Source organism: Camellia sinensis, chromosome 15 (genome assembly GCF_055761805.1).
Source record: "Camellia sinensis isolate YWXY chromosome 15, ASM5576180v1, whole genome shotgun sequence".
Lineage (NCBI taxonomy): Eukaryota > Viridiplantae > Streptophyta > Magnoliopsida > Ericales > Theaceae > Camellia > Camellia sinensis.
Window position 1 is genome coordinate 133556929 of NC_138975.1, and position 12841 is coordinate 133569769.

The 12841-nt window shown below is 33.0% G+C and overlaps 1 protein-coding gene across 1 annotated transcript; it reads left to right on the forward strand.

Annotated features, from left to right (window-relative positions):
• Positions 1–8993: 8993 nt before the first annotated feature.
• Positions 8994–12214, forward strand: LOC114273017 (NAC domain-containing protein 37). Its single transcript, XM_028214758.2, has 3 exons — positions 8994–9464; positions 10414–10679; positions 11476–12214. The coding sequence occupies exons 1-3, from the start codon at positions 9311–9313 to the stop codon at positions 12013–12015; spliced, it is 960 nt and encodes a 319-aa protein (XP_028070559.2). The 5' UTR covers positions 8994–9310; the 3' UTR covers positions 12016–12214.
• Positions 12215–12841: the final 627 nt, after the last annotated feature.

Consider the following 12841-nt stretch of genomic DNA (forward strand, 5'->3'; position numbering starts at 1 on the left):
AAGGTTTTATTGACAATCAGACGCTTCCGTTTAACTGTTCATCGATGGATTCAGGTATGTTTTTTGTCTTGATTTCTTGATAATACATATGGTAAATGATCCGAAACATGAAGTTATGAAATTTCTCTTAACAAGTGGTATCAGAGCGGTTATATCATGTGTATTATCAGAATAGATATGATTTTATTCATCCTATTTAGTTTCTTGGAATCAGATTCTGCTTTTTGTATTTCTGTTTTTCCCTCTGCTGCAAATTCTGTTTTGTTTTCTAGAAATAGAACATAATTCGGATGGGCGGTTCATTTTTCAAATGGTGAACATCATGTGTTTATATATATATGTATATAATTGGGATTGCTGCAGATTATATAACATATACGGGGTAACAAAGTTAGAAATCTTTAAATTTAATGTAATTTCATACAACGTCTACGGAAGTTTAATTTTCTAATGTTCTAAATATAAGTCAATTCAAACAAGATGTCACAAAAGTGATCTCTCTTGTCTAGATTGTTTTATATGGAATGTTTTGAAGTTCATGTCTGTGTATCTCATGCGGGTATTTATCAGTCCAAAGACATGATTAATACTTGGCAGAATTACACACACATTTTGTGGTGATAAACATGTGCAAATTGTCAAGAAAACCTAATGTGAATAATAAATCCATCAAAAGATAGATTTGTTATTTGACATAACTTATTGTCAATGTTTGATCATTACAACAAGAATACCACTTACAGTTAATATCACTGCCCAAAGGCTTGGTATTAATGTTGTGCTAGGTATCTTGAGATGTTGTCATTAAATTAATTTATTTAGAGATTATCTGTTTGGTAACTTAATGTGAGCATAATTGTTTATTCCTTTTATTTTCTTTTCGATTCAGCTTTAATGTCGACTACTTCAATCTCTGCCAACATGAACAATGTTCCAATGTTAAATGGAACAAACTTTAAGGACTGGAAAGAGAACATATTGATTGTTCTCGGCTGCATGGACATAGACTTGGCATTAAGGATGCCAAAACCGAATGCTCTCACTACACAAAGTACTCCTGAGGAAACTGTGTACTTTGAAAAGTGGGATCGTTCTAACAGGCTAAGTCTTATGATCATGAAGCGTGGGATTCCAGAAGTTTTTCGGGGTGCAATAACAGAGGATGTTACCGTTGCCGGTGAATTTCTTTTAGAAATTCAAAAGCGTTTTGCTAAAAACGATAAGGCTGAAACAAGCACGCTTTTAGCAAGCTTGATTTCAATAAAGTATAAAGGCAAGGGCAAGGGTAATGTTCGCGAGTACATCATGGAAATGTCTCATCTTGCTTCAAAACTTAAGGCACTAAAGCTCGACCTATTTGATGATTTGCTCATGCATTTAGTTCTCATCTCTCTTCCTGCACAATTTAACCAATTTAAGGTCAGTTATAACTGCCAGAAGGAGAAATGGACTCTGAATGAGCTCATTTCATTTTGTGTGCAAGAGGAAGAGAGATTGAAGCAAGAAAGGACTGAAAGTGCTCATCTGGCAAGCACCTCCAAGCATACGGGCAAAAGAACGCATAAGGGAAAGGAAGTTGCCATTGGAACATTGTTCATAGACGATTATTCCAGATATGGGTATCTATTTCTTATCCATGAGAAATCACAGTCTTTGGACGTATTCAAAAAATTTAAGGCCGAAGTTGAGTTACAACTCAACAAACGGATTAAAAGTGTCAGGTCTGACCGTGGTGGTGAATACTATGGCAGATATGATGGATCAGGTGAACAACGTCCAGGACCATTTGCAAAATACCTGGAGGAATGTGGAATCGTCCCACAATACACCATGCCAGGATCACCTAGCATGAATGGTGTATCTGAGAGACGAAACCGGACTTTTAAGGATATGGTAAGAAGTATGATCAGTCATTCTACTTTACCAGAGTCCCTCTGGGGTGAGGCTCCAAAGACATCAACTTATATCTTAAATCGGGTGCCAACTAAAGCAGCTGCAAAAACACCTTATGAGCTTTGGGTTGGGCGAAAGCCTAGTCTAAAACATTTGCATGTGTAGGGGTGTCCTGCTGAGGCGAGGCCTTATAAACCTCATGAACGAAAATTGGACTCTAAAACCATTAGCAGCTACTTTATTGGCTATGCCGAACGATCACGGGGTTACAAGTTTTATGATCCCATAAATAGGTCAATATTTGAGACGGGAATTGCAACATTTTTGAGGATGTTGAGTTTGGGGGGAGAAATCCAGTTAGAGACATTGTCTTTGAGGAGGAAGCAGGAGTAATCCCACTTCCTACTACTACTTTTGACCAATCACAGGTTTCTATACCTGTCATTGCTCGAGAAGTAATTTCGGATCCTCAACCAGACAATGTTGTTCAAGATAATATAGGTCAAACCCTCATTCAAGATGAGGTAATTGTTTCTGAGGAACAAACTCTACAACCTCAACCTCAAGAATCTATGCCATTAAGACGATCCACCAGAGAAAGGAGATTTGCATTTTCAGATGATTATATTGTATATCTCCAGGAACATGAGTTAGAAAATGGAATGTCGAAAGATGATCCAATCAACTTTCGTCAAGCCATGGAAAGTTCCAACTCTCATAAGTGGATAGAAGCCATGAATGAAGAATATAAGTCTATGCAAGACAATAAAGTTTGGGAACTTGTCTCATTACCAGTTGGTGCGAAGCCCATTGGTTGTAAATGGATATTTAAAACCAAAAGGGATTCAAATGGTAATGTGGAGAGGTATAAGGCACGTCTTGTAGCCAAAGGCTTTACTCAAAAAGAAGGAATTGACTTTAAAGAAACTTTCTCTCCAGTTTCTTCGAAAGATTCTTTTAGGACAATTATGGCGCTTGTTGCATATTTTGATCTTGAGTTGCATCAGATGGATGTCAAAACAGCTTTTCTTAATGGTGACATTAAAGAAACAATTTATATGGTGCAGCCAGAAAACTTTGTGTCAGGAGACCCAAAGAATATGGTTTGCAAATTGACTAAATCCATCTATGGACTCAAACAAGCTTCTCGTCAGTGGTACTTCAAATTTCATCAAGTTCTCACTTCGTATAGTTTTGAAACTAATGTTGTTGATGAATGTGTATATCACAAGTTCAGTGGGAGTAAACACATATTTTTGGTTTTATATGTTGACAACATATTGCTTGCCACAAACGATATAAACTTATTGCATGACACCAAGAGATTTCTATCTAAGAATTTTGAAATGAAAGATCTTGGTGATGCTTCCTTTGTATTAGGAATCGAAATACTCCGAGATCGTTCTCGGGGTATTCTGGGATTATCACAAAGGAGTTATATCGAAAAAATACTCATTAGATTTGGCATGCAAAATTGTAAATCAGGTGAAACCCCGGTTGCTAAGGGAGACAAGTTTAGTCTCAGCCAATGCCCGAAGAACAGTCTTGAAATTCAAGAAATGCAGAAGATTCCTTATGCCTCGGCTGTAGGGAGTCTAATGTATGCTCAAGTATGTACGCGTCCGGATATTGCGTTTATAGTTGGCATGTTAGGCAGATATTTAAGTAATCCTGGCATGAATCATTGGAAAGCAGTCAAGCGTGTTATGCGATATTTACAGAGAACAAAGGAATATATGCTCACATATAGGAGATCGGATAAGTTAGAGGTCATTGGATATTCCGACTCCGATTTTGCTGGATGCCAAGACAGTAGGAAATCCACATCAGGCTATATTTATCTGTTAGCTGGCGGAGCAATTTCTTGGAGGTCTGCAAAGCAGACGCTCATAGCTTCATCCACCATGGCTGCAGAATTTGTAGCATGTTATGAGGCATCAAACCAAGGGATATGGCTGCGGAATTTTGTCACTGGGTTGCGTATTTTGGAAGGCACTGAAAGACCACTTAAGATATATTGTGACAATAAGTCTGCAGTTTTATATTCCAATAACAACAGGAGCTCGACAAAATCAAAGCATATTGATATCAAGTTCCTAGTTGTAAAAGAAAGAGTGCAGAGTGGACAGATTTCCATAGAGCACATTGGGACAAACTCCATGATAGCGGATCCACTTACGAAGGGACTACCACCCAAGGTCTTTCATGAGCACACTGCTCAGATGGGTGTTGTTCTATTTGAGAACATTCTGGTTTAGTGGGAGTTTGTATTTATATTACTGCTTTATGTCAGTCTTGAGTTTTATCTATGTAAGTAGATTAATTTCTGCAGAAATGAAGTATTCAGTTTATTACACTCTGTTACGTACTGTGAAGTATTGATCTCAATAAAGTTAAGTAGGACCAGTTGGAAATAGGCATGTATGGATCACATCACATGTAATTTCCATGCTACGCATCCATGATTGATCTATGTCATTTAGCTGTATTCGTATACGTGACCATTGATGGGTCGAGTTACGATTAATGTAACGAAGACCGCTTTGATCCTATATTAATATAGTTAATGGACAAGATTGTTTGGATACCCTCAAGTTATGATAATAAATTTCTGAGCTCACTAAAGTTAAGCACATTTTTCAGGATACATATGTGGTCCAGTGGGAGATTGTTAGATAATATCTCAATGGGACCATATAATTAAATGTGGTGTTATCATTTATAAGAAGCCTACAATTTAAGTGATTCAATTTAGTTAATAGGCTTAAGGGTATATATGTGTTATGGACCTAATGTGTAGATATTAGTTGTATAATTTCTATTTCTATGAGGGGCAGAAATAGAAATTAAAACATATTGGTTAAAGTTGGTTTTCATTACCTTTCAGTTTTAAAACCAATAATGGGTAATTTATTGGTTTTCATTACCTTTCAGTTTTAAAACCAATAATGGTTAATTTATTGGTTTTCATTACCTTTCAGTTATGAAAACCAATTACAACCTTTAAAAGGTTATGGTCCCTATTCCTTCCCAAGTGTGAGAAAAAAATAAGAACACTGTTTGTTTTTCTAAATCCTCTCAAGGAGAAACATAAGGCACCAAAGGGGAAAGGATTAGAAGGCAATAACATAGTCAATATCAAAGGTTTTATTGACAATCAGACGCTTCCGTTTAACTGTTCATCGATGGATTCAGGTATGTTTTTTGTCTTGATTTCTTGATAATACACATGGTAAATGATCCGAAACATGAAGTTATGAAATTTCTCTTAACAGGTGGCAGGCGGTGGATGGTAGTAGCGGGTGGATGGCAAGTGGGTGGTGGGTGGTGGCGGCGGAAGACGGTGGTGGAAAATGGTGGCGGGTGGTGGCTAGTGTTAGGTGGTAAAAAAAAAAAACTCAAAACTCAAAACGGAAACATATTTTTTGAGTTTACAATACAATACAATTGAATTAAGCTAATATTGAAGAAATTATGAAATAATAGGACATGATACACTCCCCTAATTAGGGGTCCTAAATTTTGTTCAAAATTAAGGGTTAGTCGCCTCACCCGAGGGCAAGTGTTTTGGCAAATAAAATTTTTTACAGAAATATGAGAGTCATAACCCCTTATAATCTTTTCTTAATTTCAACCTTGATGGTGGAGTGAAAAAAAAGAAGGAAGAACCTCTTTTCCAATACAATACAATTGTTGAAAAATATAATAAATGAAACATATTTTGTAAAAGAAATTCAACGAAGAGATAATTCAAATGCCATGTCTGTCCACGTGTCGCCCTCTATGTTGCTTAGTGTAAATAACTCTTTATTTTTTTCTAATAGTATAATTTTTGGCACCATATATATTCCTAACAATTGAATTGAATGCGGGGTCTAGGTGATAACAGAGCTTTGGCACCAAAAATATTACTTGTGTCTATCAGTGCGAGAATACTTACAAATATTATGAGAATTAAATAAAATTGGACAAATAAATATGTAAGAAAGTTTTGGTAAACATGAAGTCCAATAAATCATATATATGGGGCAAGCTTAACATCAAAGTCCATGGTATCAAAATTGTACTTTCAAATCTGTAGTGTATATTTGAAATTGATGTTGCGGGTCATACCTTAAGTGAATCTTGACTATTAATGATAAATTATGAATATTTTTCGGAATGATAGTATAACTAAACATCAATATAAGAAATAGTCTTATAATGAAGAAAAAATAAACACAAACAACTAAAAAGACTCGAATAATAATGAAAATAATCACATCAAAAAAAGAAAAAAAAAATTCACATGGATTGTCAATCTCCTAATATCTTAATTAAAGGTATAAGAGTAGTCAATTGAGTCCTGTTGATTAGCCATGGATGTTCACTTGCCAAAGACAAAACCTTTATAAACAAATAATTTTTTTTCTTCTTTAAAACATAATAATCATAATAAAAATTCACCAAAATTTGGAGAGAGAGAGAGAGGGAGATTCTAGAAACCGGCCTAGTTTAGGAGACATGTGTGGTGTGGTGCGGTGTGGTGCGGTGCATTGCATGGAAGTTCTTGTTAGGATTGAAAAAATGGAGGCTTTAAAGACAAATCAGAGACAATGAATTAATTAATTAATATTAAAACTAAGGGCTCAAAAACATACAGTCGTGCGGGTTGGTCACCTTTTTAACCACTCCTTAGTAATCTTTGTGCCTCTCTATTAAATTAATCACAATCATAAGCACACACAAAAAGATTATTATATAAAAAAAAGTTAACAATAATAATTCCATTGGATAATTACATCCCCACACTAACATCTTACACCCGATTATAATAACGTGTTTAGATGTTTAATTTACAATTAGGAAAAAAAAAAATTGTAAAAGTAATAGTATTTATATTTTCATTTACTTTTTTCTTCCATTTTATTTTTTCTCTCTATATATTTTTTATTTATAAATCCAATATTTAAACATAATCTAAATGATCTTCATGGTTTGATGTGAGGGGAATGACTCTTTTCCGTACAACTACCCTTTACATTTTACCATACTCTATTTTATGGACCTTGTTCCAACCGACTCCACAATAATAATCCACACCGTCCATCTTGTAAACCTCATAAAAAAATCATCTATATAAAAAATTAGTTTTATTGGATATCACTAGATAGATGAATAAATTATATTTTATTTTTTGAAATTGACAACAACTGTGAATTTAAACTTAAATCACCCATTTTATAAAATAAAATGTGATTTGTTCATTTACTCATTGATATCCGATAAAATTGATATTTTGCATAAATGATTTTTATTATAAAATTTACAAGATGAATTGTTTAGATTATCGTCGTGGGTCCAGAATAAAATAAAGCCCATAAAATAGAATATGGTGAAACATAGAAGATAGTGGTACAGAGAGGAGTCGCTCCCTTATATGAGAGGGTTGACCCTGGATAAGACTTAGGTCTCGTTTGGCAACATTTAATTTTAGACTAAAGATTAAATAGTCATTAAAAAATTAAAAAACCAAAAACCTATACAAAAAAAGTCAAAAAAAAAATTTCTCTCTACTTTTTGCATATATTTTCGTAAAAAGCCAAAAAATCGTTCCAAGCATACTAATATTTTTGGGGGAATTTCAAAATAGTGGGACAGATAAAAAAATTACAAAAACATGTGGGATGCAAGTGATTTTGTGATGAAGTGCAAGTGAAAGGTTGTGGGGGTAGAAATGTGATTTGCACCCTTTCATGTTTATGTAAAGAAAAAATAAATAAATAAATAAATAAAAATTCTCCCTCTGGAATGTAATTCCACAATTTTTTTTATCTCATATTTTATTTAAAAAGTTAAAAAATTACTAAAATAATTTTTTCCTAAATGAGAACTTAATTCACTCAATATATTAGTTTGGCAAATTACTTCTGCCAAAGAAGCTAACAGTTAATTTAGGTAAGATATTAACATGCTAACAACCAATATCAAACATATAAAATATATATATATATATAACGTTATCTTACCAGAAATCTTTATTAATTTTTTAGTTGTGAAAAAAATTAAACAAAATCAAGCTTAACGAATACAATTAGTTACATGCACTCATATGGAGAGAGATGAGGACGGCAACTAACAAGTGTCAATAAAATATTATAAATACAAGATAGTGACAAAAATATTTAAGAAAATAATATTATACATTTGTATAAAATAAAATAAATTAGTTTTTGAAAAACGTCCTCGTGGTACAATTGAGTACTATGATTAAATAAAATTTGAGATAATTACAAAAGTAGGTGCTGTGGATCAAATTTATTTGTAAAAAGTCCTATTCTAGCTTTATTGATAAATTTATTATTGTAATTTTTTTTAAAGAAAAAATTACAAGCTAATACAAAAAAACTAAAAATAAGTCAAAATTCATAAACAAAAGCCAAAATATTTAATTTATTTCTCACTTTGATAAATTTCTCATGTCACATTATCATTACCAATACTAAATAATCATTTCACAAATACACAACACGAATGAAAAATCTCAAAATTTGTTCATTATCAAAAACATAGCAAATACACAAAAATGAAAAATTTACTTCGGACTTATGAATAAACAAGTCCATTCAATAGGACTTGCTGGTAATTATCTATAAATTTTAATGGTTATAAAAAATGTAGTCGAAAGTTAAGATTGAATAAATTTAATGATTAGTGTTATTTCCACAACAATAAAATGCCTTTAGATACAAGTAATTTCACAAGTAGTGATTAGAAAATTAGGCAATAAATTCATTTGTATACAACAGTTTTAGTTAAGAAATTAATCAAAATTTAAAATGTATGAATTAAAAAATTCATTCTAAATGTAATTCAATCCACATCAAATTTAAATTTATACCATTTATTTTTTGAACATTGATAGGTATGGTAGGGAGACCATGTTGCCATTGGACAACGATGAGGATAGCAAGGATTGGTGGGTAGGAATGGGTGAAGGTGGTTGGACAATGCCAAACTAGAATATCCTCCAAAAGGTGTAAATGGGACTCAACCCTAGTACACCAAAATCATTTGCCACTCCTTCACTACAAAATTTAGCCAAATACCACACCACTCATACACTCAAAATGCCACACAAAAGAAGGGGTTTCTAGTAATAACCCCAAAACTCTAATGGCAATATAGTAATTTTACTTCTTTGTACTTTCATGCACCATCTTTGTCAAAATGTTAGATGTGAGTATAAAGCTAAAGAAAGACTAGCAATGGCTGCTTCTTCTTGAAGATGGGTACGGAACACACATGCATGCAACCAGTATAATATGTGAACTTGGTGCATCATGCATGCTCTATTTCTGTTGTGATTGCTTTTCTGATTAAAGAAAATCAAGAAACTTGGTTTTGGTTTTTGTTTTTTCGTCTCGGGGTTGCGAAGATGGAAAAAAATCTTCCTCCAGGGTTTAGGTTTCATCCAACTGATGAAGAACTCATAACTTACTATCTAAATCACAAGGTTTCTGATTTTAGTTTTGCCGCGAGAGCTATTGTTGATGTTGATCTCAATAAGTGTGAACCATGGGACCTCCCAGGTAGCTTTGGAATTTTTTTTAATTATTTTTTTTCTTCCTTTATCAAGTTTCTATATAAATATGTGAAGATCAACGGGAAAAAAAAAAAAAAAAAAAAAAAATCCCTATCCTATTATAAAAAATTATCGTCAATAAGTGTGGACCTTGGTTTTTTTCATACTTTGTATGCTTCATCAATAAAGATTTTCTTGCCGTTCAAAAAAAAAAAGTGTGGACCTGGTTTTCCTTTTATTCAGAGTTCTTTACGTTTTCAATTCATATATTTTGGTTTTTTATCTCATGTTCTTTTATCTAAAGCAAGATTTTCTATCACTATTCAAAAAAATTTATGTTTTCAATTTATTTATGCTTGTACTTTGATTTTGTTAGGGGTATGTAAATTAAGCTGGTTTTCTTAAAGTTCTAAGAAAACTTGATATCCAGATGACTTATCAAAGGTTTTCAGAAAGAAGCATTTTTCAAGTTTGGTCTAATTTCAGCTTTAGCATACTTTATGCATAGCAAAACTTTTAAAAAATATATTTTTAAAAAATGTCTTCCCTAATTCTCAATTGGACCTGGCAAATTGTCTATAACATTAGCTTGCAAAAAACTAAACAAAATGAGCAGACATTCTCCTAAAGTTTTCTCAAAATATACATTGTGAATTTTGATTTTTAGTTTTTTTTTTTTTTTTTAAATTCCCATTGATTGTCAGCTCGAATTGATTAAACAATGGTCACTTTCACTTTTTTTTTTTTCTTTCTTTCAGCATTGGTAGAAATTGAGTCTAGGCATGTATATATAGTAATTGTATATATTTTTTTCTGATTGGAAAAATTAGAATAATTTTATTAACTTGATGAAGGAAGAGATACATCAAGAAAATAAAGATTAAGAAAGAAACTACAATAGCTGTTTTTGAAGCTTCTATTCTTACATACAAACATAATACATTGTGCATGTGTAGCAAAAGCATCTATGGGAGAGAAGGAATGGTACTTTTTTAGCTTGAGAGACCGAAAATATCCGACTGGCCTTAGAACCAACAGAGCTACAGAAGCAGGCTACTGGAAAACAACCGGCAAGGACAAGGAGATCTTCCATGGCGGCGCCTTGGTTGGAATGAAGAAAACCTTAGTTTTTTACAAAGGTAGAGCTCCCAAAGGTGAAAAATCCAACTGGGTTATGCATGAATACAGGCTAGAAAGCAAGCTTTCTTTCAAGTCGACAAAGGTAAGTAAATATACATGCAATTTCGCATTCATTTTAAATTACAGTATCGACAAACAAACGGACGAGTATCAGTCGAATTGCATCAGAAGTATTGAGTAATATCTAATGAGATTCGAGTAATGCCGTCATGATTTTCTTAAGACAAAATTACACTTGTAATTCAATAATTTGCTTCTTGTGTCAGTTTGTTTCTTATAGTTTTAATTGTATCAATTTTATCATTGTAACAATTTAATCAATTTAACAATGCCTCTTTAGAAGATTGATTAAAGTCAAGAGGCAAAATAATCTATTTACTTTTTCCAAAGTGATTAAGAGATTGACGTCTAATCAAAATGGACTATTATCCTTTTGAATGAATTATTTTGCCCTTAATTTTTATCCAATTACTTAATAAATGTTATCAATTGAATTGGATTAACCTAAATTACTAGGAAAAAAAAAATTGAACTAAAATGACACGATGTAAAAATTAAAGAGAAATATAACCACAAGATTCAAATTGACACAAAAAATAAATTACAAGGCACACTTATAATTCACCATCTTTTTGTTATTATTTTAAATTACCAACTGCTTAAAAAATAAAGACTTTATAGAAGCCGAACCGGTTACAGTAAGAATCATCCCATATGCATGTGATTTTCATTATCAATAGTATATTGATATTGACTGAACAAAAACTCAATAAATATAGGCCAATATCTAAGACGATGCTCTTGATGTCTTGAGTGAAATACTTCATTTGGTAACCCTAGCAAGCTCATTGACTCATGAAAAGTGTTTAATTGTTTAGGATGAATGGGTGGTCTGTAGGGTCTTCCAAAAGAGCTCATCAGCAATGAAGAGACCACAACAAACAGCATCCTCACAACCATCTCCTGACTCTCCTTGTGACACTACCACAATGCCAAATGAATTTGGAGATTTTGAACTTCCCAATTTGAACTCATCAAGCACAATAAGCAACATGTCGCTGCAAAACTACAACGGCGAAAACAATGGCAACATGAACATGAACTTGAACATGAATTGGCCAGCAGCAAGAGAAGCCCCAAACCCTAATTTTCCTTCACTCTCATGGCCTTCTAGCTTTCTAGGCTCATCAAATCTCTCAATGAATGCTTTGCTTCTTAGGGCATTTCAACTTAGGAGTTATCAACAATCAACAAGAGAAGCTATAAATAGTGAGCCCTCTTTTGTGCCACAACTACAAGGAATGACTCAGTTTGGAAATGATCTTAGTTCAAATTTCTCGGCTTCTTCATCTAGGGTTTTAGATTCAGCGCCGCAACAGTCTCAAGAGCAACCATTCAATTTGGACTCTGTTTGGTGAAGCTTTTTATCTAAAGAGTGAGAAATTAACTAACTGCTTGTAAACTTGTTTTCTCGCAATTTATCTTTCAATTGGGTAAAAAGAAATTGAAAAAAAAAATGACTTGTTGAAACCTCTTGCATTGTAACATTTGGTAATGGGGCAAAGCTCATACCACTACTTGTAAGTTCAAATGTGTAATAAATGTAAGTTGGCGTAATTAGATGCTCCCTAGGGAAAACTCTCTATCTATCCTCACTACAAGAAAAAACACCTTTGGCGGCTAAATTTTTAGTCGCCAAAGTCTTTTTTTAGTCACCAAAAGTCGACTTTTCACTTTCCCCGACTAAATATTTTAGTCGCCGGTTTTGTCGCGAATAGATGGTCGGCAGAGGTATTGGCGACTAAAAAAATTTTAGTCGGCAAAGTTTTAGTCTTCAGCGACCAAAGAATTTGTCGCCAATAGTCAATTACATTTTTGAAAATTATACATTTAGCGACTAATCTTTTAGTCACTAATAGTGAATTATTTTTTTTTAATTTATACATTTGCTGACTAAGCTTTTCGTCGCCAATAGTCAATCTTTTGGCGACCATTGTTTTTAGTCACCAAAAGTGTATTTCAGGAAAAAAAAAATTTACCCTCTGCTGTTCCCAAGATTTGAACCACCAACTCATCCCACATTCCAAACCTTTACCAACACACTCTCCCTACTATGCCACTACAACATCACATGAATATAATTGCAACATATATTATTTATATATTACTTTGACCGGTATTTATACAAAACTATATATATATAAATAATTATTTGTATTCAATATAATTTATGTAAAAAATAAA